We start from the raw sequence: 26,105 nt of genomic DNA, 5'->3' as shown, positions 1-26,105 counted from the left end.
ATTCTTATTACCTGCCCCTGCACCCATCCCGTGTGCCCCAGCCCTGAGATCAGGCACTCCAGTCCCCAGGAACCAATGCAACAGCCTTCTCCCCGCTCTCCCTGCTCCTGGCCTCACCTCCCATGTGCCACTGCGGCTTTCCTTAAACCCTCATCTGACCACTGCTCTTCTCTCTGAGAAGCCGACTGTGCCTCCCCGTGGCCTCTGGGCCTTCTCTTCTAGAAAATTCCTTTTCTCTCTCCAGAGAGCAATCCTTGCAAGTCCCAGGGATTACCTTAATATTGAGGGCCCGAGAAGCACTGTCTCTAAGCACGGATGACTAAGGGGAGAAGAAAGATGAACTCAAGTTGTTGTTTTGCATTGATCACGACTTCCGAGCATCAGATACCGGGTAGGAGGGTGGTCTGTAAATATTTCTGCTGTAGACAGTTTTAAATGAGTAGAGTCAGCCTTAGTCCTTCCAAACTGTTTCTGTCTTAATGATCACAACACTCTACGTAGAACGTTGACTGCACTTACTTGTTGGTACACATTTAGGGACAGAACAGGAACATATGTTGGAAGGTTCTGTATCTTCCAAATTGTGCTGAGCAAACCATAGGGTCTTCACTGGCATTCGGGACTCTTCTCCATCTGGCAGCTGCCTCTCTCGCCCAGGGCGGGCCGTGATCCTATGCACGGGACCACACAGAGCCAGGCTCAGTTCCCACCTTGTTACTCGCTGTGTGACCTTGGGCGAGTTGCTTGCCTCCTCTGAGCCTCAGTCTCCTCACTGCATCTTACTTCCCAGGGTGGGCAGGAGCATACGCTGAGGTGGCACATCACGTAGGTGGCGCCCACACACGTGAATCTTCTGGAAGCATCTGGTCTGATTATGCCTCCTGCTGTGGGCCTTCTTGCTTGGCCTTGTCTTCCAGCGTCTGATGGGCTCTTGTCCATCCTTTCAAAATTCAGCTTGGATATCACCTCCCCCAGGGAGTGCTCCTGAGGCACCCCCCCCCCCCCAGTATTATTAATCCCTTGTGCCTCACGTGCCTGGTATATATGTTCCTTTGGGAACGTTAGTCCCATGCCTTCTGTGTGTCCGTTCTTGGGTCTTTTTCCTTTTCTAGGCAAAGAGCTTGCTACTGGCAAAACTGTGCCTTAGTCCTGTATTCTGAGCTGGATCAGTGCTCCCTGGTGGGGGCCCGGCGAGCCAGGCTTCAGTGGCCCTCCAGGCCCTGCCGATGCGCCAATCATGACCGAACTCTTGATTCGCCACCACAAGGCCTGTGGGAGGGCTGCCTTGGTTGCTCCCAGGCCTGGAGGCCACGTGCAGGCAGGCGTCCTCACTGCCTCTTTTCCCATCATCCCCTCCTCACGGGGTACTCGAAGCGGCGACCGCAAGAAGTGCCCCGGGAGGCTCAGAATGAAACCCTGTCACCGTGGAGTGAGACAGACCTGCCTGAGTTCATATCCTGGCTCTGCTGTGTGACCTTGGCAAGGCACCTGACCCTCTCTGAGCTTCGGTTTCCTCACGGTACAACAGGGAGCATTACCACTCGCCCCGGCTAGCTTCCGGGCGGTTCACGAAAGCCCAGCCAAGCGAACAGATTTGCAAAGAGCTTTATTAATGCATATGATAAAATTATAAATGTATGCTGTTTGGTAGTGTTGCCCTGAAGCTTCCCCCACCCTTTCCCTCCACCCATCATATTTAAGTAGGTTCAATGCAAGTAAAACACCTTTGGGGGCCAAGAATGTAAAATCCTGGTCGGTGCTCAGTTTAACCAAGAAACCACAGTTATTGTTTTGTCTGTGTTTCGCCCCCTTCTTTCCTGGATTTCCTCCTCCTCTTCCTTTCTCTAGAGAGATGGCTCAGGATCCCACAAAATAATTGAAAACCAAGCTTATTAGCCTCAGGTTTGCAGCAGAACAGATGAATTTAATACGTTTTTGCTGCTTTCATATTGCACCCATGCAATTTTCATTCTTTCCCTTTGCTGTTTATAAAAAACCCCCAAAAATCATGCGCCGTGTGAACAGGCCCCGTTATTATAACTGCTATGGTTTATTGGGCACCTACTAAGAGCCAGTGTGTTTCCTAAATAACGTCGTTTGATCTCCCCAGAACCTCTGTGCAGGAGGGACTGTTATCACCACTTCACAGGTGGCAATACTGAGATTCAGAGTTGTTTGTCCAAAGCCACCCAATAGGTAGGTAACTGGCAGAACCAAGATTTTAACTGAAGGCTGCTTGACCCCCAATTGAAGCTCTGTCCATTCATTTTCTTCTCTTGTTTTTAAAACTATCCTTACTTAAAAAAAAAATCAAATTAAAGTCTCTTTTATGCCCGACTTCCAATCTTTAGGGGTGGCCACCGTTACCAGTTTCCTATGGGCCTTCTGGACCTTCCTGTGTATGTACAGACATATAGATACGCATACGCACACACAGAAGCTTCTTCCCTCAGAAGTGGACTCACGATATGTGAGCTGTGCTTGCTTCCCCCCCTTAACTGTTCTCCAATTCGTGGTCATTTAGATTGTTTTAAATTTTTAATTAGAAACGAAGCTGCAATGTCTCTCTTTGCACATCTGTTTCTGTGTGTGTGTGTGTGTGTGTGTGTGTGTCCCTGTCCAGTAGAGCAGGATCACAGAACTCAGAATGTGTGGGATCAGAACATCGGCACATTAAAAATTTTGATGGATATGGGCAACTGTTCTCCATAAAGTATTTACTAAGTTCAACTGTGGCCAACAGTGTATGGCAATGCCCATTTCTCTACATCTTTACTGACACTGAATGTTATTCATGTTGATAAATGGTATCTTACTGATTTTACCTGCATGTATTTCATTAATGATGAGGTTGGCATCTTTTAAAAAATTTATCGACTGTATTTATTCTGTGAGTTTCTGTGTAGATCTCCTTTGACTATTTTCTTATTAGGTTTTTTTTATTGATTTGCATGAGCTCTTTATATATTATGGCTCTGTCTTTTGTTTCTTTGTTCTTCCTACAGTATCCTAATTCTTTTTTTTTTTTTTTTTTTTTTACATTTATTTAGTTTTGAGAGACAGAGAGAGACAGAGCACAGGGGGCAGGGGCAGAGAGAGAAGGAGACAGAGACTACAAGGCAGGCTCCAGGCTCTGAGCTGTCAGCACAGAGCCTGACGCGGGGCTTGAACCCACAGCACGAGATCATGACCTGAGCCGAAGTCCGACGCTTAACCGACAGAGCCACCCAGGCGCCCCTACCGTATCCTAATTCTAAGAACTCAGCTTACAGTACGAGTGATAGAGCCAAACTGATTGTCAGAACTCCTGTGTCCTGACTAATGCCCTCTATCTGTGCCTGAAAATTGTATTTATCTTTAGCTCTGAACTACCCAGTCATTGTTGCAGCCTCAATCATCAAAATGATGAAGACTTTTCGAATCTGTTCCATTTAGGTTTGGGTCCTACTTAGGATGGTTGGGCTTAGGTCAACATTAAAATTAAAGTTAACTGGCTTCACGACTGAACCTGAGCTTCAGTTTTCTCATGTGTAAAACGGATGAACGTAGTGACACCACAGGGTTCTGGGTAAGAGTCTAATACTTGTTATATCCTTCCCCCTCATATTGTATCTTTTTAGTTTTGACTTGTTTCATAACTGTCTATTTCCACATGCGGCCTTTCCACCGGACGTGAGCCTCTCTCCTCTCGCCCGTCTTTGTGTTCCCATGCCCAGCTACGGTCTCGGGCACCGAATGCCAGATGATCCCGAGTTGCCCCAACCTCAGCTTGGAAGCTCTTCCTCCCTGAAACGTATTACTTAGAATTGGGAATCCAGCGCTCTTCTCTCTCTACACTTTGCCTTGCCAGTGATCTCTGCCGTCCCCTGGCCTCGGTGGCAGCTGGTGACCCCACTGGCCTTCACTCCAGCTCTGACTTCTCTGAGCTCCATGCTCTGTTTCCAGCTGGCTGGTGGAATGGTCATGTCCAAAACCCAGGGATCAGTTGCTTCCCTGAGGCCTATCTCCTTGTTTTCTAAACGGCTGTATGTTAAGTTGTGTTCACGGAGCCCACAACTAGTCGGCCAACCTTCCTGTTTACTATACTCCAAACCTGTTCTTCTGGGCTCAGAATGTCACCTTCTGATCAATACCCTGTGCTTTGTATCAGGACCATAAAATGCAGGTCCCTTGTCGAAAATCCTTGGAGGACCGCGTTTCAGAATTCAGGGTAATGGTTTGGATTTTAGGGAGGTGATCCAGCTTGTAGCCCGTGTGTCACATGATCTCCCTGTGAGGTTTGGGTGGGGGGTGGGGTGGCCCAAAGTCACCCAGCCCAGAAGCCCAGCAGGGGGAGTCAAGCCTAGCAATCCCTCTCGGCAGCTCAGGCCCCACGGAACCTGGGGGAAAGCCCTTGATTTTACAGCTTCTGGAGTTTGGTGTCGCAGATGAGCTTCCAGATGCCTGATCGGAGCTGCCTGCTTTCCTATTTTCCTTGCTGGACGCTGGTTCCACGGGGCTGGGGCGTGTTCCTTATTGCACCTGGCGCGAGGCTGGTTGTCACAAGTCTGTCGAATGAATATCCCAAGGCTGGTGGTCCCGGGGATAAATAGTGACACCCTCTGTCAATCACAGAGCATGCGCGCACCGCGTGCAACCCTGTGGATCACTTAACTATCGTCACACCCTGGGGGGAGTTACTGCTATTACCCACCGCCCCCTTTTTCCGATGGAGAAACTGAGGCCAGCATGAAGACCCAGGTCCGTGCGATTCCAAACCACCGCTCTTCAGTACTGTCAGCCCATCCTTGGCTTCATTTGGCTGATGGGCCTGGGACCTTGTCAGGCTCACCTCCTGCGGTCTCCTCTTCCCTGGAGGCTGGGGCATAGTCTTGGCTGAAGCCCTCGAGTCCTTCTTCTCCAAGCTCCAACAAGTAGGGGGGGGGGTCCCTTGCAGCCTCACGGCTGCCAGCCTTCACGGGCCCCCGCGTCCTGCCGAGGGTCGCGGCACGGTGTGGGGACTGGCTCCTGCACTGTCGCCCTGCCCCGCCTGGAACGGTGCTCTGAGAGCTCGGCCCCCCCCCCCGCACTCGCCCACCCCTTCCCGCACGGCGCACCTGCAGTAGCCGTTGATGATCCTCCCAGACACCACCTTCCGGAAAGGCTCCCAGTGCTTGGCTTCTCCTTCCACGGGCGCACCCAGCAGGACGACGTCCTCAATGATCCCTTGGCAGTCTGGGAAGAGACCCCAGAAAAGGCTGTCAGTGTCCCTGGCCACAGTGGGGCCCGGAAGGGGCTCTTCAAAGTGGCGGAAGAGGGGGATGTCTCTCTCTCTCTCTCTCTCTCTCTCTCACACACACACACACACACACACACACACACACACACACACGCACACGCAGCAGTGGGGGCTTCCGGAGTGTGGCCCAGGCCATGGGCTTGATCTAGTCCTGCAAAGCACCATTACCGCTATCTTATTTATTTTTTGAAAAAGATACTCTTTTATTTAAAACGTTTATTTATTTATTTATTTTAATGCTTACTTATTTTTGAGAGAGACAGAGACAGCGTGGGAGCGGGGGAGGGGCAGAGAGAAAGGGAGACAAAATCCAAAGCAGGTTCCAGGCTCCGAGCTGTCAGCACAGAGCCCGACGCGGGGCTCGAACCCACGAACTGTGAGATCATGACCTGAGCCGAAGTCGGACGCTCAACCGACGGAGCCACCCAGGTGCCTGTTTATTTATTTTTTTTTGAGAGAGAGAGAAAGTGGGGGAAGGGCAGAGAGGGAGAGACAGAATCCCAAGCAGGCTCCTCACTGTTAGCACAGAGCCCGGTGTGGGGCTTGAGCTCACGAACCGTGAGATCATGACCTGAGTTGAAACCAAGAGTTGGACGCCTAACTGCCTGAGCCACCCCGGTGCCCATTAATGTTTATTTTTGAGAAAGAGAGAGAGAGGGAGAGAGCTGGGGAGGCACAGAAAGAGAGGGAGACAGAGGATCCAAAGCAGGCTCTGCTCGGTTAGCGCAGAGCCCAACGTGGTGCTTGAACTCCTGAACCACAAGATCATGACCTGAGCCGAAGTTGGATGCTTAACCGAATGAACCACCCAGGTGCCCCCCATTATCCCTATTTTTTTTTAACGTTTATTTTTGAGACAGAGAGAGAGCATGAATGGGGGAGGGTCAGAGAGAGAGGGAGACACAGAATCCGAAACAGGCTCCAGGCTCTGAGCGTTCAGCACAGAGCCCGACGCGGGGCCCGAACTCACGGACCGCGAGATCATGACCTGAGCTGAAGTCGGCCGCTTAACCGACTGAGCCACCCAGGCGCCCCCCATTATCCCTATTTTAGAGTTAAGGAAAACTACATTTTCAAGATCACATGGCTGGCAAGGGACACAGCCTGTGTTGGGACCCAGATCTATTTCCACCACCCACGAAGCTCCCAGCCGGCCAGGAACTCGGAGGGGACGTCTTCCTTTAGAAGGGACGGGTGAGCCCTGGATCATCACACACACCAGGGGGGAGATGCCCACGCAGCAGTTCCCTGGGGCCTGTGCAGCGTGACGGGAAGGCAGGAGGGAAGGGAAGACGGGGCGACTGGGTCCCCAGGACACGGGGTACATTCACCAGCTGCACTGACCAAATGGTTCAGAAATATTTTAGACAGGGTTATTCCAAGTGCGATTCAGACCAGGGCTGGCCCATGGACTGTTTGTCCCATAAATACAGAAAGAGGAAAGAAGCATCTCCGTCCACCCCCGCACCTAGCAGACTAGAACCTGTCGGTTCAGAGCCAGCACACCTTGAGCAGCAGGGCTCCTGACCAATGAGAGGTGCACATGCGCCACCCCACCCCCACGGGCTCTGTCACTCTCCGTCCCTTACTCTGCTGTGGTCTTCTGGTCACGTACCACCTGTTGATGTCTGTCTGGGTTCAGTGAGGCCGGTGCTCTGACCGCCTCGTTCTCAGCTGTATGGCAGGGTCTGGAACAGTGCCTGGCATATGCCTGGTGCTCAGTAAAGATCAGTAAAGATCAGAGTGAATGAACGAAGAGAAAATAAAATGCCGTCCCTCAGGAAGGCCAGTATGTGCACTTTGTAGTTGCAAAGCCCTGGGTTAAAATCACGTCTGAGTTTGGGACTTGGGCCAGGTCACTTTTCTGAGCCTACAAGTGGGTAATGACAGTGGCCTTGAGGGTCTTTATAAGGGTAAGTCACAACGTGGGGAAAACCCAGCACGGGGGATGCACAGTGGAAATTACAGTGCCCTCCGCCTGCCTTGCGCTCCCGCCTCCCCACATTCAGCTCTTACGATTCTGAGTTTCCGCATGTGCCGGGAAGCTATGCGCTCAGTGTCACTCCTGGGGCGTGTGCCCAAGAGGGACGGCTCTGCCCAGGGTGCCACTCTCCTGATGAGTGATGCTGGACCAGTGGCTTCCTCTCTCTGGGCTCCAGTTTCTTTCTTTCCTTATTAAATGTTCATCCATTATTTAGAGACAGAGAGACAGAGAGACAGAGTGTGAGTGGAGGAGGGCAGACAGAGAGGGAGGCACAGAATCGGAAGCGGGCTCCAGGCTCCCAGCTGTCAGCACAGAGCCTGATGCGGGGATTGAACCCATGAACCATGAAATCACGACCTGAGCCAGAGTTGGACACTCAACCGACTGAGCCACCCCGGTGCCCCTGGGCTCCAGTTTCTAACCAGAGTGCTTCCAACTGTCTTCTGTTTGGGATTCCACGTCGGCGTTGGTCTGAATAAAGGGTTCCAGGCTAACAGGTTGTCTGGGAACCCCTGTAGTACCACGTGCTCTTCTGGCTCTGACGTTAAAAGATGCCACGGCACAGAATTCTCATTTCACTCCTTCTGCTTCCAGGGAGATGACAATCTGGCAGAAGGACTTAAAACTTCAGTGAGCTGGGTAAGCATGTGCTGGGCAGGAAGCAGGCGCCCCTCGAGAGAAGGGCTATTTTGGGTACTTACGTTGCTGGCAAGGCTGTGGAGAACGGGACTTTATTCTAACCCCTTCCCTTGGCAGATGAGGAAACTGAGTCTCAGAGGGGATGGGATGCGCCCAAGGTCATGCAGGTAGTGAGAATAAAGCTGGGACCAGAACCCAGACTGCGCGGGTCCCTGGGGCCGCGCTCTGTGCTGTTTGCACTAACAACGCGAAGCACAGTGATCGCACGTGGGTTATCGTTGCTCCCACAGTGCCACACGGTCGTGGACCCAGGGCCGGAGCTCTGCAGCTCTCTCTGGGGGCTGGCCGCTCAAGGCACCTGCTCCGCCCTACAGAATGTCGCCTTCCCCGGAGGGCTGGGACCCCTTGTGGCCAGCAGCGGTAAGGCGGCATTCCTGATGGGCGGCCGATCCTGGAAGTGGCTGCAAGAGAACTGTTAGGAAAAGCCAAAAAAGCTAGTTCCCCGGGACCTTGAACTGAGACCGGTAGTTGAACTTCATAAGACAGTCGTGGATGCGGCCAAATCAAGTCAGGGTGGGCAGTGAGCTGGAAACACATTTACTTCGTCCTCAGACTGATGCCACATCCAGGCACGCTCCCTTCCTTCTTTAGAGAGGGTTTGCTCGCGTTTCAACAATAGCCAAATTATGGGACGGGCCCAAATGTCCATCAACTGATGAATGGATAAAGAAGGTGTGGTTTATATACACAATGGAGTACCACTTGGCAATGGGAAAGAATGAAAACATGCCATTTGCAGCAACGTGGCTGGAACTGGGGGGTATTATGCTAAGTGAAATAAGTCAGTCAGAGAAGGACAGATATCCTATGTTTCCACTCATATGTGGATCTCGAGAAACTTAACGGAGGCTGCGGGGGAAGGGAAGGGGGGAAAAAAAAGTTACAAACAGAGAGGGAGGGAGGCAAACCATAAGAGACTCTTAAATACAGCGAACAAACCGAGGGTGGTTGGCGGGTGGGGGACAGGGGAAAGGGGGTGATGGGCAGGGAGGAGGGCACCTGTTGGGATGAGCACTGGGTGTTGTTTGGAAGCCAATTTGACAATACATTATATTCACAAAAAATAAAAAATAAAGAAGTTTGAGAAGCAAAAAAATAATAAGTAAATAAAGAGGATTTGCTCTCCGCAGGGCTGCAAGCTTGGTGACAAGCCGTGTGGCATGGCAGGCCCCCGGTAAGGCGCAGGCGTTAGCTAAGGGAAGTCGGCAGGGATAACTTCGGACCCACCCGAGGTAAACCCTCTACGCCAGGCCCTCACCACCTGCCCGGACTGGGAACGGGGACGGTCCAGGAGGGAAACCTGGGGCGAGGAGAAAGAGGCCGCTGGCTGCTACAGGAAATGCTGCACAGGAAAACCTGTCAAATGTCACTGCTCAGCCCCAAAGCCTGTAACACCAGCAGATTTCATGCTTCCAGGTAAAACAGAGAAAATCCTCACTCGGGAACTATTCGAGGGTCAAGTCGTGTCTTCACTGCCTTTTTGCTGCAGGGACAATGAATGTTTGCTGAAACACGTTTGGATTTACTCCTCTCGCTATCATCTGCTTCTCTTGCGAATTTTTACGGTGTGAAGATAGTTCTCTGGCTTTGCAAATAGACTTCTGGGGCGCCTGGGTGGCTCAGTCGGTTGAACATCCGACTTCAGCTCCGTGATCTCATCGTTCGTGAGTTCGAGCCCCACCTCGGGCTCACTGCCGTCAGCACGGAGCCTGCTTCAGATCCTCTGTCCCTCTGTCTCTGCCCCTCCCCTTTTGTGCGCACATGCTGTCTCACTCAAAAATAAAATAAAACAAAAAACCCCCAGGGGCGCCTGGGTGGCTCAGTCGGTGGAGCGTCCGACTTTGGCTCAGGTCATGATCTCGCGGTCTGTGGGTTCGAGCCCCGCGTCGGGCTCTGTGCTGACAGCTCAGAGCCTGGAGCCTGCTTCGGATTCTGTGTCTCCCTCTTTCTCTGTCCCTCCCCTGCTCATGCTTTGTCTCTCTCTCTGTCAAAAATAAATAAACATTAGAAAAAAGAAAAAAAAAAACCCAAATAGTCAGACTTTTAATATAAAGGAGGGCAGGGATCCAACGTGCGTTCAGTGACTCTCCAGTCAGGGGACGCAGGGTTTCTAACGTTTAAAGTTTTCTGTATGATACTAATATCCTGCTTTGTTAAAGCTGGAGGCCCTCCACCCTGTTATAACTCTGGCGACAAGGAGGCTCTGAGCCTCCAGGAGTTCAGAAAGAAGAGCTTTGCCAGTCATGTCTTACCTCCCTGCTTCTAGTCCTTTCTGTCACTCGCAGGTGCGGCGAAAAACATTTCCTTCCCCCACTTTCTTCGTTTCCACCTCTTCTGTTTATTCTTAACACGGGAGCCCAAGTGATCCCTTTAAAAGCAAGTCTTAGGCACAAGGCATCTTTCGGGGGTGATGGAAATGTTCTAGAATCAGGTGGCGGTGATGGCTGCACGACTCTGTACATTGACTGAAAATCACTGAGTCGTATACTCAGAATGGGGGATTCTGTGGTAGGTAAATTATACTGCAGGAAAGTCACATCATTTCACTCCCGTGCTCAAAACTGTCCTGTGGGACCCATGTCCCCTGGAGCCACAATGACTTGACCTGGAGCCAAGTCGTTGTGACAGCTCCCAAAGGCCCAAGTGACCTTCCCCATGCTTCCCCCTTGCTGACTCCCCTCCAGCCACGCTGGCCTTGCCGTTCCCTCTTCCCGAATGCTCTTCCCTCTAATATCTGCGCCTCCCTACTTCCCTCCCCTCTTCACTTAACTGCCACCCTCTCAGAGTAGACAAATGCGCCTCACCACCCCATGGGCCCCACCTCCCTTCTCCGATTTCTTTTTCTCCATTGCACTTAAGACTACCTGACTTCCTACCTGCTTTACTTTTAAAAACCTCATTTCTTGGGGCGCCTGGGTGGTTCGGCCGGTTAAGCGTCCGACTTCAGCTCAGGTCATGATCTCACAGTTTGTGGGTTCGAGCCCCGCATCAGGCTCTGTGCTGACAGCTCGGAGCCTGGAGCCTGCTTCACATTCTGTGTCTCCCTCTTTCTCTGCCCCTTTCCCACTCCCACTCTGACTCTCTCTGTTTCTCTCTCACTTTCTTTTTTCTCGCTTACTTATTCTAAGTACACAAACTTTAAAAATAAAAAATAAAAATAAGTAAGAATAAAAACCTCACTTCTAGTCTGTCTCTCATTAGCACACGGGCTCCCCAAGGGCTGAGATTGGCTCTTTGTGCTCTCTCGTGAGCCCCCAGTGCCTGGAACAGTGCCTGGCACAGAAGCTGTGCTCAACAGATATTTGCGGAACGAATGAAAGTGAGCAGCGCAACTCAGCAGTATGAACCCTTCGTGTTGAGGATACAGGCACAGAGGGTATTTCCTCTTTTCCTTTTCTTTGTTCTCTCCTGGCACTATTTCTTCCCGGCAGCTACGGTTGGGGATCTCTGAAGACTGGATAAAAGCAAACGAAGAGTGCTAACCGAGGTGAAAGCAAACGGAAATGTCTTTACTGTTCTCAGCTTTTCAGTGGCTCATTTCTAGAGCTGTGTTCTGGGGGACGGATGCTACTGAGCATGACTGCAGGCTGCAACGGGGCAGAATAGTGAGTGGTCCTTCTAAAGCTAACGCTGCCTCAGTCTCCCTCCCCTGGCCTCAGCACCATCCACAGGCTCAGAGTAACCCGCCTCCCCGCCTAAGAAGAACCTGACGTCGGCTGTATTTAGAAACTCCCTTGTGTCTGGCCTACAAAAGACTCAGGGTGTCCAGCCCCTTCATCTAATTCCTGGTGCAGCTCAGGGGTGCCCAGTCTCTGGGGGCAAAGGTCCAGAGCGACTCTGAGGGCCTAAGACACTGCACAAGCGCCAACCACCGTTGGCCAATTAAATGCCTCACATGGGGGCGCCTGGGTGGCTCAGTCAGTTAAGCGTCTGATGCTTGACTTCAGCTCAGCCCATGACCTCACAGTCATGGGATCGAGCCCCACGCCAGGCTCGAGCATGGAGCCTGCTTAACATTTCTGTCTCTCTCCCTCTGTCCCTCCCCCCACCTCTAAAATTAAAAGAGAGAGAGAGAGAGAGACAGCCTCACACAACACACACATCGGGTGTCGTCATTTTAAGACTGTAGGCAGATGCTGCGGTGACTCACAGAATTCCTGGTGATGACAGCTCTTGGCCATTCCGTATCTCCTCAGCCAGGAGACACTGAAGATACGACCGCTGCTGTGGGCGGGTCTGTGAAGACGTGCGCCATTAGAAAGGGCCCCTGGGCTCAAGAGGGTTGGGAATCACCTGCCCGGGGAGAGCCGCCTGGCTTGCGGCGTGAGAGAAACCCGTGTTCGAATCCTGGCCTCACGGCTGCCTGAACGGAGGCCAGTTATTTAATAATGCGGATTCTCAGCTGCCTCATCTGTCAGAGGGAGATAGAGAAGATGGTAATACTGATAATTGATAATATTGATAATAATATTGATTTCCCAGCGCTGGTGTCAGGCCTTGGGTTCGGGGCACGCGGCTCGGTCCGTGGGGTCAACTCCGCGTTCTCCCCACACGGTCAGTTTGGTAATCGGGGCGGGGGGGTGGGGGGAATGGGGTGTGCGAGGCCCTGTCTGTGCAGACGGCCCGGCCGTGTATAGAAACACTAGCGGCAGGCACTGCTGTGGCTCAGCAGTGTGGGTCAGATGGTGGCAGGAAACAGCAGCACCGGCCCCTCGGAGCAGAGCCTCTGCAGGAAGCGGCTGAAGGGCCGTGAGCTATGGTCAACCGCTTCCTCGGTTACTTTTCTTTGAACAGAGTTTTTCATGGTGATAAGACACGTGGAACATAAACTTCACCATCTACCCATCTTTAAGCGTATGGTTCAACAGAGTCAAGTATATTCCCTTTGTCATGAACTATCCTCACTTTTATCAACCGGAAATTAGGTCAATCAGTGTATATCCTGTCAATTACTCTTCTCACGCTTCTGGCAGGTCGCACTGGACTCCTGATGGGAGGCTTTCTACGGGACGCTTTTTTTTTTTTAAAAAAAAGTTCACTTATTTCTTTTGAGAGAGAGAGAGAGGGGGAAAGCAGGGGAAGGGCAGAGAGAGAGAATCCCAAGCAGGCTCCGTGTTGTCAGCACAGAGCCCGACACGGGGCTGGAACTCACGAACCGTGAGATCATGACCTGAGCCCAGGTCAGACGCTTAACCGACTGAGCCCCCCAGGTGCCCCCACACAGCGGGCTTTCTCCAAGGGAGGCAGGCCTCTGCAGGGCTCTCCAGGTATTTCCAAATAGCCCCCCCCAAGAGTTCGCAGAAATCTCATCAAGCGGCTGGAAAGGCGACATCACATGCTCCCCCATGCCTCTCACGTTGTCAATAATGAGATTCTCCTGGGCTGCAAAGACCAAAGGATCTCAAACCTGAGAAGCAAAAAAAGAAGCATTTTCTCCCTCCTGGCAGGGGGTCCATGTGTGCAGGGAGAGATAAGGCGGGAAATGAAGGAGGAAATTATCTCCCAACCACGGGTCCAGAAAACAGACCTTGAAGGAAATGATACGAACTGCATCAAACACGAACAAAATCCATTCCGAAGATACACACACACGCACACTATAAACACACAGATGGAAGCAGCCAAATGGACAGGGAGGGAGATGGGTGGCTGGGCAGGAAGGGACTAGAAAAAGGAAGCTCTGACCGTCCCCAGGAATGAGGTTCACACTGGAAAGAATCGCTTCGGGGAGCCCGTCTGGATACACTGTAAGGATCCAGGATGAATTCTTTAGAGAAGGAGTAAACCTGCATCCCGCCTTTGACTTGGCTGTGCAAAGTGATAAGGCTGGCACGAGCATCCCGGGGCCCTGGAAATGAACCTGCCCGAACTCTCGCCGCTCTCGACCAGGGAACTGAAGTGTGGTCCATCTGAGGATAAAGCAACTGGTGGGTGCGGTTCCATGTGAGGGAAATAGATCGCGTCACATGTGATGTCTGCTATCGTGAAGACGGAGGAGCCAGCTGACCGAATGACAGTCCGTTCTGCATGTCAGCTGGTGACAGCTCAGAAACAGTTTTCCGCCAACTGGGAGCTTAGGGACTCACAGGCTAGGATGCTGAGATGTATCTGTGTGAGCTTATTTTATTAAAAATTTTTTAAAAATATTTTTGAGAGAAAGAGGGAGAGAGAGCGTGAGCGGGGGGAGGGGCAGAGAGAGCCGGAGACACAGAATCCGAAGCAGGCTCCAGGCTCCCAGCTGTCAACACAGAGCCCGACGCGGGGCTCGAACTCACGGACTGTGAGATCACGACCTGAGCCGAAGTCGGATGCTTAACTGACTGAGCCACCCAGGGGCCCTTGTTTGTTTGTTTTCAAATAATTAATTTTTATATAAGCTCTGAACTCAATGTGGGGCTTGAACTCAACCCTGAGATCGAGAGTCGCATGTTCTACAGACTGAGCCAGCCAAGTGCCCCACTCACTGCTTTCTGAAGTAGATCCTTGAGTGGTTATTGCAGCAAAAGTCTGTTACAGGTAAAAGTGCTCAGTTTGAAAATATCTGTGCTCTTTTCTCTTGAATGATACGACCGTTCTTTTTCTTTCTTCTCTGGCTTCTATTGTTGTTTTGTGAGGTCTCCACAGTCTAGTCGCTCTTTCTTTGTAAGCAATCTTTTTCTTCTTCCCTTTTAAAGTCTTCTCTTCATCCTGGCAGTTCTACAATCTGACTATGGTGGGTGTGGGTGAGATAGTTATCCTGCTCAAACATGCTTCTTGAATCTCAGGAATCAATTCTGGAAAATTATCAGCCAACAAACTGCATCTCTCCCCTTTTCTCTTCTTTTGGAGCTGGTATTAGGCAACTGGTAAGCTCTTAACTTCCCTCTCCATCTCTTGGCTCCTTACCTTTCCATGGTGCACTGTCGGTAATTTCTTCACATCAAAATTTCCAATTCACGATCTCTCTCTCCAGCTTTATCTAATCTGCTATTTAACTCATCCAACTAAGGTCATCCCAATGACCTTGGTTTTTCACTTCTAGAAGTTTCATTTGATTTATTGTCAAATTTCCCTGTCTTTCCCCACCCCCACCAGTGTCGTCTTCTTTTGCCTTATTTATAATGTTTTAGTTTAGGTCTTTAATAATTGTAAACCTACTTATTTTTTCAGAGGGTGCTCCTTCAAACCATTCTGTCAAAGACTGAGGGTCTATTCCTGGTGTTTGTTGTTTCTGTGACTTTCCCACATGGTTGGGCTTTTCCTTGTGCGTTTCAGAAGTCTGGATTATGGGCTCATCTTTAAGCCGGTCTTACATGTGGCCTGGATTGAGGACCTATTTTCTCCAGAGTAGTCTGGTGTCAGGTTTTTGACTTGGGGGTTCCTGGATCCTGCGGGTAGTATAATTATGACCCCTAAATCCCAGTGATACCTTATCCCGGGTCTCTGAGTTCCCCAAAGAAACTTTTTTTTTCTCTCTCCAGTCAGGGCACATGCTTACTCTTCCTCCCTGTTTCTGCTTCCTCCTTGTTTCTCATCTCTGGAAATTTCCTTTATTTTTAGGAGAGCTGCTTTACAACTCTTTGTTCCATTTCGAAATGAATAGCACAATGATTGCTGGTGAGGAAGAGTCAGGGCAGACAGCGTTGATCAACCTGCTGGTGGCAATAATTCTGTGTGACAAACCCCGCCATCTCTTTGAATGAGTGGCCTGCCAAACAGCAGAGCCCCGGACTGTGGAACGGCCAAGACCCAGCTGCAGTCTGCGTCTTTGAACATCTCTGTGAGCATGAGTGTGCATCCACGGACCTCTTAGGCCAAGCCCAGTTCACAGGTAACGACACATCATGAACTTGGTCTTCCTCCTCTCTGCCAATGATCTCTCCATATGAGTCTGCCACGTGGCAGGGGCCTCTCAGTGTCCTCTGGGATGCCGTGGAATTCTCAGAAACAACCCCATCTGAGTTCCCTTGCATTTTTAAAATGCGCCACACCACCCTGCTTGTGTATAGTTTTGGTCATTTTCAAAAAAGGGGACTTGTCCCTGACGGGATCCAATTTTTCTTTCTTTCTCTTTTCTTACAAGAAATTGTTCATCAGACCATTTCCTCCTGATTTTCATCTGAAAAGCACAAGGTCACTGAAATAGTAGCCCATTTCTGGCAGCTGCTGCCAGAAAGTCCAGTCGTGCCTGGATGAGCAGAGCTTTTGCTCGGATAGCGTGTAAGCAGGGGTCTGAGGCTGGCCCTGTGCTGTCTGGCTGTGGGGGTCGGGACTAGAGAGCACCTCTCCATGTGCCCATGTCCTCATCTGGAAAGTGGCCCGAGAATCCCTCACTTGCAGGGCTGTTGGGAAGGCTCCATGGGATGGGGTCTGGAAACCCCTGTTACAGTAGGTATTCACTGTTTGGTAGTTCCTTCCCTTTGTATCTTCGGTACCTAATAAATGCCAACAAAAAGGATGTAACTGGGCGGCGTGCGAATTTCTCACGAAGCAGGAGCAACCGCTCGGCTTTGCACCAGCCCTCAGTGGAAGGCAGACTGTAGACCCTCCTGGGCCAGCATTTGCTGGAACCCACCCATCACTGGGCATGGAGGAGCCCTTTCCCTGTGAAATGTGTGGCCCCTCTGAAAGTCACCACAAGATGGTACTGTGGTGCCCACAATGTATCTCCAGGACCCGGCACTACTCCAGGGTCTTCCTGGGTTGCTATTCAGGTTAGAGGCGGTGGCAATGCCCTGCCAGGGGGTGCGCTGACCACACTGCGGGGCACCTGCTCCCCCAGGTGAGAGAAGCCATAAGAAGAGGGGTCTGGCACTGGCCCTGCCTTTACCAGCTGTGCAGTCTGGGCCGGCTGGGTAAATGCTCAGCTGAAAAATTAAAGGGACGAGTCGAGGGTCCCTGTGGGCGGTAGAGAGAGGACCGCTGGGGGAGTCTTCACTTACATCTGTGTGACTGTGGATAAGTTCCCTGGGCTCTCTGATCCTGTTCTCTTGAGCACCAGCAATAACACGTCTCCCTCTCCCAGGCTGGCTGGGATGGTTGGTGACACTACATGGGAAGGGTCTGGCATGAAGGGCACTCGGTCAGCTGGCTTCACGTGGTGCAGTTCACCCGGCCCCAGGCCTGGGGAAGCAGAGGAAAGAGGCCTCCAGGCCACGCAGAGGGGCGGGTCGGTGCAGCCACAGGCGGGGATGCTGAAGGACGGGGAGGGAGTGTGGTTGGGAGGGAGGTCCTGTCTCATGCAAGATCTCGCCGGGTGGGGCTGCAGTCTGGCTGACCTCGGTCCCTGAGCCCTGTGCAGGTCATGGCACATGGGGGGTCCTCAGCAGGTCTCTGCTGACCGACGGACACAAAAACGCAGCAAGGGAAGAAGCACCAATACCAAAACCTCAAGGCAGAGCCTGCATCCGGGTCCCTGTCGTTCCATTCGACAGGTCAGGTCCCTGAGTTCTGGACCCTGCTCACCTCTCCAGCCTTACTTCTCCCAACTTCCCAGAGAAACCCGGGATCCGGCGGCCTGCCCTCCCGTGACCGTTCAGCTTCCTACCTTGGGATCTCCGCTATTGCCAGTCCTGGGACCTGAGGCATCCTGTCTTCCTCACATCCTTTCAAGGCTCATTTTTTTCTCTGAGGCCCGCCACCTGCTCCCTGAAGCCGTCCCTGCCATCTGGAAGGAAAGGCTCTCTGCTCTGAACTGCTTCATGCTTAGGCCCTTGCGACGTGGCATCTGGTTTTAAGGCTGGCATCTATTCTCTTAGCCAGACTATCGGGCAACTTGAGGGCGGCAAGCTTATCATCAGAAGCAGCATAAGAGACGCGTTCACGGGAAAAGGTTTAGAGTAGGATTCACCTGTGTTAGCATCCCAGCTTTGCTGGGTGTAATCCCAGATCACTAGCTGTGGGCCCTTCGACAAGTCACTTAACCTCTCTGGGCTTCTGGCTCCCCATCCTTAAAAAGAGAAAATGCAATACCTGCCTTTCAGGTGTAGTAATGCCCACACCTTAACACTGAGATGGGTTCTGTTCCCACCTGGCACACAGTAGGTACTCAACGCGCCTCAGCTCCCTTCCCGGCTCCCCATCTTGGAAAGATGCTTTCTTGTTTTCGAGATGAAACTGTTCTCGATCAAACTTCAGCAGAAGAATGTGGCCGGCCGAACCAAAAACCATGTTTTCCACTGCTCTGTAAGCCGGTGATCCAGGCTCAACAACAGTCCCTGAAGCCTCAGTCTCCGGCAAGTGCCAGATGACAAACGGAAATGCAGCTGGGGACGTGTCGCCTGATTAACAGTCTCCCAAGTACCCAGCTGCTCGGGAAAGCTCAAGAGATCATGATCTCCAGACCGAGTTTCCGAAGAAGCCCCTGCTCCAACCCTCCCCATCACCAGGAGGCACCTTGGGAAGATTATTCCCCACCACGACATTGCCCTCATGGTTCCGGTTTGTAACTTCCAGTCGTGACCTTCCTAGCGAGGCAAAGGTAGAGACGTTTGAGGCTCTGAACCTGTGCGCCCAGCTCCCCAAAGGCGAAGATAAGCTGCTCTCAGACAGAGGAAGTGAGGGTGAAACAGAGGGTCTCGTTACCTGTGCAGCTGGCATCTCCACGTCCCCCCACGGAAGTGAGAAACAGGCAGTTGTGGCCTTATTCGCAGCTCAGTTACCGCAACTGGGTCATCACAGGAGAACTTATAACAGTAACAGTGACAAAACTCGTGGTTACCGAATGCCAACTACTGGCCAGCCATTCCGCTAAGTGCTTTACGTATATCACTCCCCTTAATCTAGTCCTACTAGACCCGTTTCACAGGCGAGGGGACCGAGGCACAGGGACTAAGTGCACACGCCTCTTTGCTGAGCTAGTATTCAGATCCAGGCCTGGCGGCAGGGTCTGAGCCTCCTCCGGCGCCGGGCCCTGCTCCCCTGCATCCGAACTTCCGGACTGGCTCAGGCCCCTATTCACAGGTGCCGGGTTTTGTGCTCCCGATGTTTTACATTTAACCCTGAGTTGCTGCGTTTGAGGCTGTATTTGCTGAGAAGTCCTGCAAGTCCTTTGAGGAAGGAGATGTGGATTTGCGTAAATTAATAAATGGATGTCTGAGAAAATGAGTCAACAAAAGATGGAAGAAATAAAGAATAATGGAGAACCCTTGAGAGACCTGAAAGGTCAGAGTTCACACAGGGACATGCTGTGTTGGGGGGGGGGGCAGGGACAGGGGCCTCAAATCTCAGACCCTGTCATTAAATCGCCAAGTATGGGGGACACACTGACCCCACAGGTAGGAACGTTTTAATCTTCTGCTGCAAAGCGGGCCTGGCTGTTTTCTAAAAGACAGCACTTCGAGGATACTGGCTAAGCAGCCTTGATGATCACGGACATCTTAGATACAGGGGAAAACCCCAAGAGTTTCCATTACAGAGTGCTGTGAACCGAGATGGTCAATTAATATGTAAATCAGTGGGACTTGGGGTGTTTTCTTCCTTGGATGGAATCCCCCCCCCCCCCCCAGGAGTGCTCCCTCACTGCACATCGTCTGGATTCTTCCATTGTTATTAAGCAGGACTCATACACAGGACCTATTTATACAAAATTCTGAGTGTGGGGAGGCCTGGGGTGGCAGGGGTGGGGGAAGGAAACTGGGAATGGCCACTAGAGGGCCGATCTGTCCATGAGATTGGGATGGTCATCAGGGCTGATCATGGCCAGGAAAAGGAACATTCCCAGAGTCCGTCCCCTCCCCATCCCTGTGCTCACCATAGAAATTCTGGCAGAGAATCTGTTTTCCCAGGAGGCTGGGCAGCGAGCAGGGACAGCTGCTCCATCTGCTTGAGGGTGACAATTATTGGTGAGCCTAATGAATCAGCATTCAGTTCCCAGAGCTGTCTCTTGTGAGTTGGCTTCATGGGACTCTGATCAGCTCTGGGTGCAAAACGGACACAATCATGTTTCTGAAAAGCCTAGGAACAGACCTGGGGATGTGCTGGCCGCCCAGGTGCTGCTGCAGCGCTCGGGGCTTCATCGTGGTGCCAGCAGCCACTCTGGATGACATCTGAGCACAAGCAGCCTGAACAGATGCCCTGGGGCAGAGCCCGATGTCCCGCCGCCCACAAGCCACGGATGCGCAGATGAAGTCGACCCATTCCTAAGTTCCTAACCACTCCTGGGCAGAGTAGTAAGCTTCCTGTCACCAGAAGCAAGTAAGCAGAGGCTGGTAGGCACCTCTGACGGATGATGCCAAGGAGATCCCGTCTGTGTAGAGGTCTGAACCAGGCGATTCCAAACAATCCCTCGGAACCTGCGCGTAGGAGTCTGTACTTTCTGGTGTTCATGGGATGGAAGAATGAAGGCCTTGCTGACCGACCCCAAGAGGACGCTGTGAAATGCCCCTGGATCGTCAAACTATGATGGCCTGGAGTGTTAAGTGCCCCTTACGATGTTTTAATGCTTTCGAGGCTCAAACCACCGACCGTACCATAGTCAGTTAGCTAGCATTTACTATGTGCCAGGCTCGTGCTAGGTGCCTCCTATGTGCTGTTTTCTCGATACATCACCATGAGGTGGGTAGCATTAGCTCTTACTCACAAGGAAGGCTTGAAGGATTTATGTACTCTGCACAGGGTCACAGAGTTGGTAGTGGAGGCAGAATCTGAACCCAGGGCTTTCTGACCCTGAGCCCCGGATCTTAACCTTGTGGTGTGGAGAACAGTGGCCTGCTGGGTAGTTGTTAGCAGACCCTTCCATGGCTTTTCATAAAGCTACCCCTCCTCATTCCCCACACAGGCAGGAGGAGGAAAGCAGGTCTACAAATGGCTAGACCAGGCGGTAGGAAAGCCAGGCTGGGGAGACGGGTTGGTTTCTGGAGGCCCCGGAAAGGTAAGAGGACTCATCTCGTAGGGGCTGGTGGCCAGTCTGTGGGAGGAGCTGGGTCAGCTGGTGGCTCTGCCCCGTGGGTTGACGGTGGAGCAGGGAGGCCGGGCCCCAAGCGAGAGCAAGCCCTCCAATCCTTGCCTTCTTCACACAACCATGACAACCCAGGTTCTGTGTGTGAATAAATGCATTTTAGCAGGTGGCAACCACCAAAGTTAAGGGTGTCTGCATCCCCGGGATGATGCAAATGCCTTTCCAAGGGAGCCAGGGGCCTAATCTGCAGCCGAGCCTGGCAGGAAGACCCCACTCGTTTGGACGAAGGCAGCAAACAATCCCACGTTCTGCTGAATCATTCCTCCCCTGGGAGCTGCCATCCGAAGACGTTACTGTCCTAGAGCGAGGTCAGAAGCAGCGTGTGTTACAGCCTTGGAAAAATCCACGTGGATAAACTAGCGGAAAGAGGGAGAAAGGAGTTCTTACTTCCTAAGGGCCCACCGTGTGCCAAGCACTGTGTGGTCACATCTGCCATATCAAAAGGCCAGCAGTGGGGTAGAGTTGAGCCCCGGGGCTGCCATACGCACATGACTGTACCCCTTCCCTGCGCCGAGTCCCGGGCCAGGTGCTGGTGACACAGGAGAGGAGGACATGACACAGTCCCTGCCTTCAACCTCTTCACACGCAAAACACAGCACTAACAGCTTAGGGCCACTCATACGTGAAAGGAGAGAGAACATGCCAAGTGCTTTTAGCATCGTAAGTGTTCAATAAATAGGAGCCATTAGGGGCGCCTGGGTGGCTCAGTCGGTTAAGCTTCTGACTTCGGCTCAGGTCAGGATGTCACGGCTCGTGAGTTCGAGCCCCTCATCGGGCTCTGTGCTGACAGCTCAGAGCTTGGGGCCTGCTTCCGATTCTGTGTCACCCCCCCTCTCTGCCCCTCCCCCACCCACGCTCTCTCTCTGAAAAATAAACATTAAAAAAAGATTAAAGATAAATAAATAAATAAATAAATAAATAGTAGTTATTAATCCCAGGACCAGCCCGAGAGGCCTTGGTACCCTGCTCCGAGGTGGGTGACTAGCCTCAGGGCACCCAGAGAGTAACAAGCAGAGCCTGCATTTGAACTCCGGCTTCCAGACTCCAGGTCCAGTGCTCCTTCTTTCTCTCATCCGCCTTGGCTGCCACGATCCCTTTCGTCTTGGAGATACAGGAAAAGTGAATGAATGGAGCCAGCTTACAGATGGAGCGTGGATGGGGGAGCCAGGCCGAGTGGATGCACGCACCCCAGGACCCAGAGCGCGGCACGCCCGGCAGGCTTCCGTGTACGGACTGAATACGCCGACAGGTGGGCTGGCTCATCTCAGATGTCTCGCTGACTACCTGCCCGGAGCCACGGGGCAGAGATAATATGGAATGCCTCTAATTAATTCCCCTCAAATCCTTTCGGAACGAAGAGGAGAATAAATGCAAAAATAAACTGAAACAGAACTGATTTTCTTGCTTCATGAGGCCATTTCCTGGCTCAGCCTGCTGCCATGAGTCAGCCTGAATTGAGCTCGCTCTCCAACTACTTAATTTTTGAAAGCTTTTGACGCAAATGCAGAGAAAAACGAACAGTCTATCATGATCTGGGGCCCAGAGGCTCTCAGTGAGTGCTTGCATGGTGGTTCTTCTTGGCAACGGGCACCGCTATAGTCCCCCTGCCACCTGCCGGGGCCAGAAATACCCTTGGTTTGGACGGTCAGCCACTCCCAAAGCACATCCATCCCGTGGGCTGGCAGATGGACCGCCGGAAGTGGACAGTTCGTCTCTGGGAATTCTGGCTACGTTCCTTTCCTGCCCAAAGGCACAAACGCTTGTTGGCAGGCGCCCATTGTCTCAGTTTTGAGTGGGCAGGATCGGTGCATGGGGGTGTGGGGGTGCTGGCCGATCGTGCCTGCTGGGCACGTGCCGGCTGGAAGCGGAGCGGTGGGGAGGCTGGCCCAGGTCTTGGGGGCTGTCGTCACGTTCCGTAGGCAGCACTCACAGCAAACTTCCCGGCTACTGTCGTGTGCCTCATCAACGAATTGGCTACTAACACCTCCTATGTGCCAAGTCCTGGGTCAGAGGTGAACCTGAAAGACAGGTCCTCCCTGAGGCTGACCGCCCTCTAGTCCGGGAGAAAGACCAGTAAGCAGCTGCACAGCACAGTGTGGTGTGTGCGGGGACAGCCGGCTGGGGAAAGAGCGGGGGGAGAGGCAGCAGAGAGGTGGCCCCCCAAACAGAAAGGCTCACACTTCGGACTTGGGTGCTGGGCATGAATCTGAGCTCTGCCGCCTCCCGGCTCTGCCTCTGGGCGAATCCCTTCGGCTCTCTGGGTCTCAGCCTCCTTCTCCGCAATTCTGTAAAATGCGACGAGGAATACTGCCTCGTGAGGAAGCTGTGAGGATCAGTTAATAAAACTGTGCCATCAGGCCAAAGCACGGACGTCCCACCCTGTTGTGGCCCAAACCCCAAAGACAAGCAAACGCCCACTTTATCCTCTGAGAGAAAGCAAAAACAGGAGGGCCCCCTTGTCACATCTAGTTCCCCAAATGAACGAGCACCTCCTTCAAGCTGCTGACTCCACGAGAATAGCTCTGTTCGCAGCATCTGGAACACGGATGGCCGAAGATCCTGACACCCCGTGTGGCTTCCATAATCTCATGAGAACATGGCAGTTTTCCCACCGTGTGATAAACACGGGGTAACCCTGGGACTCAGGAGTGTGAGCGTGTGTGTGTGTGTGTGTGTGTGTGTGTGTAATTTGACAAGCCTGGCCTTCTGAAGTCTGACTAGTTTACACCTTTTTGCAAGAAACACCTTTTCCTTCCTAACTGCCTCCGAGTCTGAGACTTCTCCCTTCACGAGGAGTACGGGGGAGGGGATCTCTGAGCCAGATCTTGAAGGATGCGTCTGAGCTGGCGCCATGCCTGGGGCTGGGGGAAGGCGGAGAGCCTTCTGGGCAGCAAGAACGGCTGTAAAGCACAGGATGCTCTGACCCAGACAGACAGGAGCCGCCCTGAACTTGCAGTTGTCTTTCCCGGGCAGCGGGGAGCTCTGAGGGAAGGGCAGCTGATGGGAATCCAAGGCCTTGCAACCAAAAAACCCTACTGGATGCACCTGGAAACGTGGCTTTGCTTCACACTGAGCCTTCCCGCAAAATGGAGAGAATCATCCTGATCTCAGGTTGCTGTCAGGGTTAGCGACCAAAATCACGAATATGAGCACGGGTCGGCCACTGTGGATGCAAGTTCCAGCGGCACCATCAGCAGCCCTGTCACCGTGGCCCAGTCGCTTCACCTCTGTAAGGCGTGGTCTCCTCATCTGTACAACGGGGTTAATTAGAACCTCACAGGATTATCGCTGAGGATTAAATACGGTACGTACAATATGGAGCTGTGGTGGGCACAGAGCAAGTGCCGATGTCTGTTAGCTAGCGAGGCGAGGATGAAGAGAAGATGATGACTGGAGTGAGTCAAACAGGGAGCAGCCATGAGCACACCCCGGCACAATCTGGGTCTATTTCTGTCTGAAGACGACGAGCTTCCTTGGCCACACGACGCGTTCAAAACGCTCATCCAGAAGACAAGGGATTCCCAAGGGGGGAGTCAGTCCTTCCCGCTGAATACGCCGCCAGGCTGCTCTGAGAATCCGAATGACAGATGGAGAAAGCTGCATGGGCAGAGCATGGTCCAGCCCCCACGCACCGCTGCGAACTCCGAGCCACCTGCCTGGAGCCCCGGGAGGAGCAGAGCAGCCCTGGAAGTCTCGCTAAGCATCCGACTGCGTCCCGGGGGGCTGTGTTTCCTTCTATGTTCTAAGCCAACTCCTTACGGGAGATGGTGGTCTCCCCGTGAGGGCGGGACACTCAGGTTAAGGATGTCAGCCCCCACCAGGCTACTCTGTGCCAGGTGCCTTTCAGGTGACTGACACACTTCATCGGCAACCTCCGTGGCCATTCTGCAAGGCCCCACCTCCTGTCTCAGGTGGCAGGTTCTTTCAACAGACTGGGCTCTTTGCTCCGTGGGCGGGGAGGGGCTGTACTGGCTTCCGCACTGCCACCTCCCCCAAAGCCCAGCACAGTGCCTGGCACACGGCAGGTGCTTAATGTGCGTGGACAGGTGGAGCAAATTTCTTTTCTTTTCTTTTCTTCTTTATTTTTTGTTTTTGGAGCGAACTGAATTTAGAGTAGTTCTGTTTAGCAGGTCTGAGGTGAGCTCCTGCTTCGAGTGAATATATCCAACCAGAAGGGGCCCCAGATACTAATGTAAATAAAAGTTCTGGAGCCAGAGAAAGGTTTCAAGACCTTGGTTCTAGGGCAAGATACTTAGGGTTCCTTTTACGGAACCATGAGGCCCCCATCGAGAATATACAGGAATGGCAACATCGGCCTGGGTCTCTGAGCGACGACGAGGATCGGAGCCCCTGCCCGCCCACAGTGGACAGAGAGCAGGGGTGAGAAGGGAACCTTTGTTGTGTTTCGCCTCTGAGATTTGGGGAATGTTTGTCACTGTGGCATAACCTAACCTATCCTGACTGATACAGTGTGAAGGCTTATAACTCTACACTTGAAGTTCAATTCGCTTAAACAGCATGCACTCTCTGTGGGCTTCATCCCAGGTGCAGGCAGCACAGAGGTTAGTCAGACGCAGTCCCTGCCCTCGATGGGCTTGTAGCCTAGGCGCCTCTTTGAAAGGATGCTGAGCCTAGGACAAGGGCAGGTGCGGCTGGGAGGGGCACCTTGTGAACACTGGCATGTCCCCCAAGCAGTAACCCCCTGATGTTTGCAACATCACCCAAGAGAGGAGATAACGCTGTGAAAATGGTTAATTCTACAAGCAGCTTTTCTTGGGGGCGAGGGAAGGGAGAATGAGTGGCAGCTAGGAGGCAGTGGGGAGGGGGAGGCTGGCGGAAGTGACTCTGGGATTTCCTGCTACATTTCATTACTGGGCACCAAGGGACTGCAGAAAACAATTAGTGGATTCGGACGCATTACAGCAGTTCCTTTTTTACATCCCCTAACTCAGATAATGACAGCTTTCCTGCAATTAGGAGAGGGTCTCCTTCGTGCACAGATTAACTGGGTGTTACAGCTGAGCTGGAATGAACTAGCTGTGAGGCCTCAGCTCCAGGAAAAGGGTGACTAACTCATTCACAATCATTCACAATCACAGCCAGCTGCGGACTCGAAGATGCCCCCCCCCCCCCCCCCCCCCCGTCAGTAACACAAGGCGGGGGTTGGAAGGGGCCGTGGAGGAAGCCGGGAGAAGGTGGGTGCAGGG

The 26,105-nt window shown here is 52.5% G+C and overlaps 1 protein-coding gene across 5 annotated transcripts in view; it reads right to left on the bottom strand.

Annotated features, from left to right (window-relative positions):
- TMCO4 (transmembrane and coiled-coil domains 4) overlaps window positions 1–26,105 on the bottom strand; it is a 98,044-nt gene that overhangs the window by 9,039 nt on the left and 62,900 nt on the right. For 2 of the 5 annotated variants that reach the window (XM_019461586.2, XM_019461589.2), the window contains exon 13: window positions 5,097–5,214. In XM_019461586.2, the coding sequence (XP_019317131.2) occupies window positions 5,097–5,214 (118 nt within the window). Of the gene's footprint in view, window positions 1–5,096; window positions 5,215–14,210; window positions 16,376–20,412; window positions 21,255–21,799; window positions 24,467–26,105 lie in introns of those variants that run through there. The other 3 variants (XM_019461592.2, XM_053898895.1, XM_053898896.1) reach the window with 3 other exon arrangements.

The sequence above is a fragment of the Panthera pardus genome, unplaced genomic scaffold, assembly GCF_024362965.1.
Source record: "Panthera pardus isolate Hobbes unplaced genomic scaffold, ASM2436296v1 HiC_scaffold_11, whole genome shotgun sequence".
Classification (NCBI taxonomy): Eukaryota; Metazoa; Chordata; class Mammalia; order Carnivora; family Felidae; genus Panthera; species Panthera pardus.
Note: the sequence above shows the minus strand (reverse complement) of the source record. Positions and strands in the feature narration are given on the sequence as shown.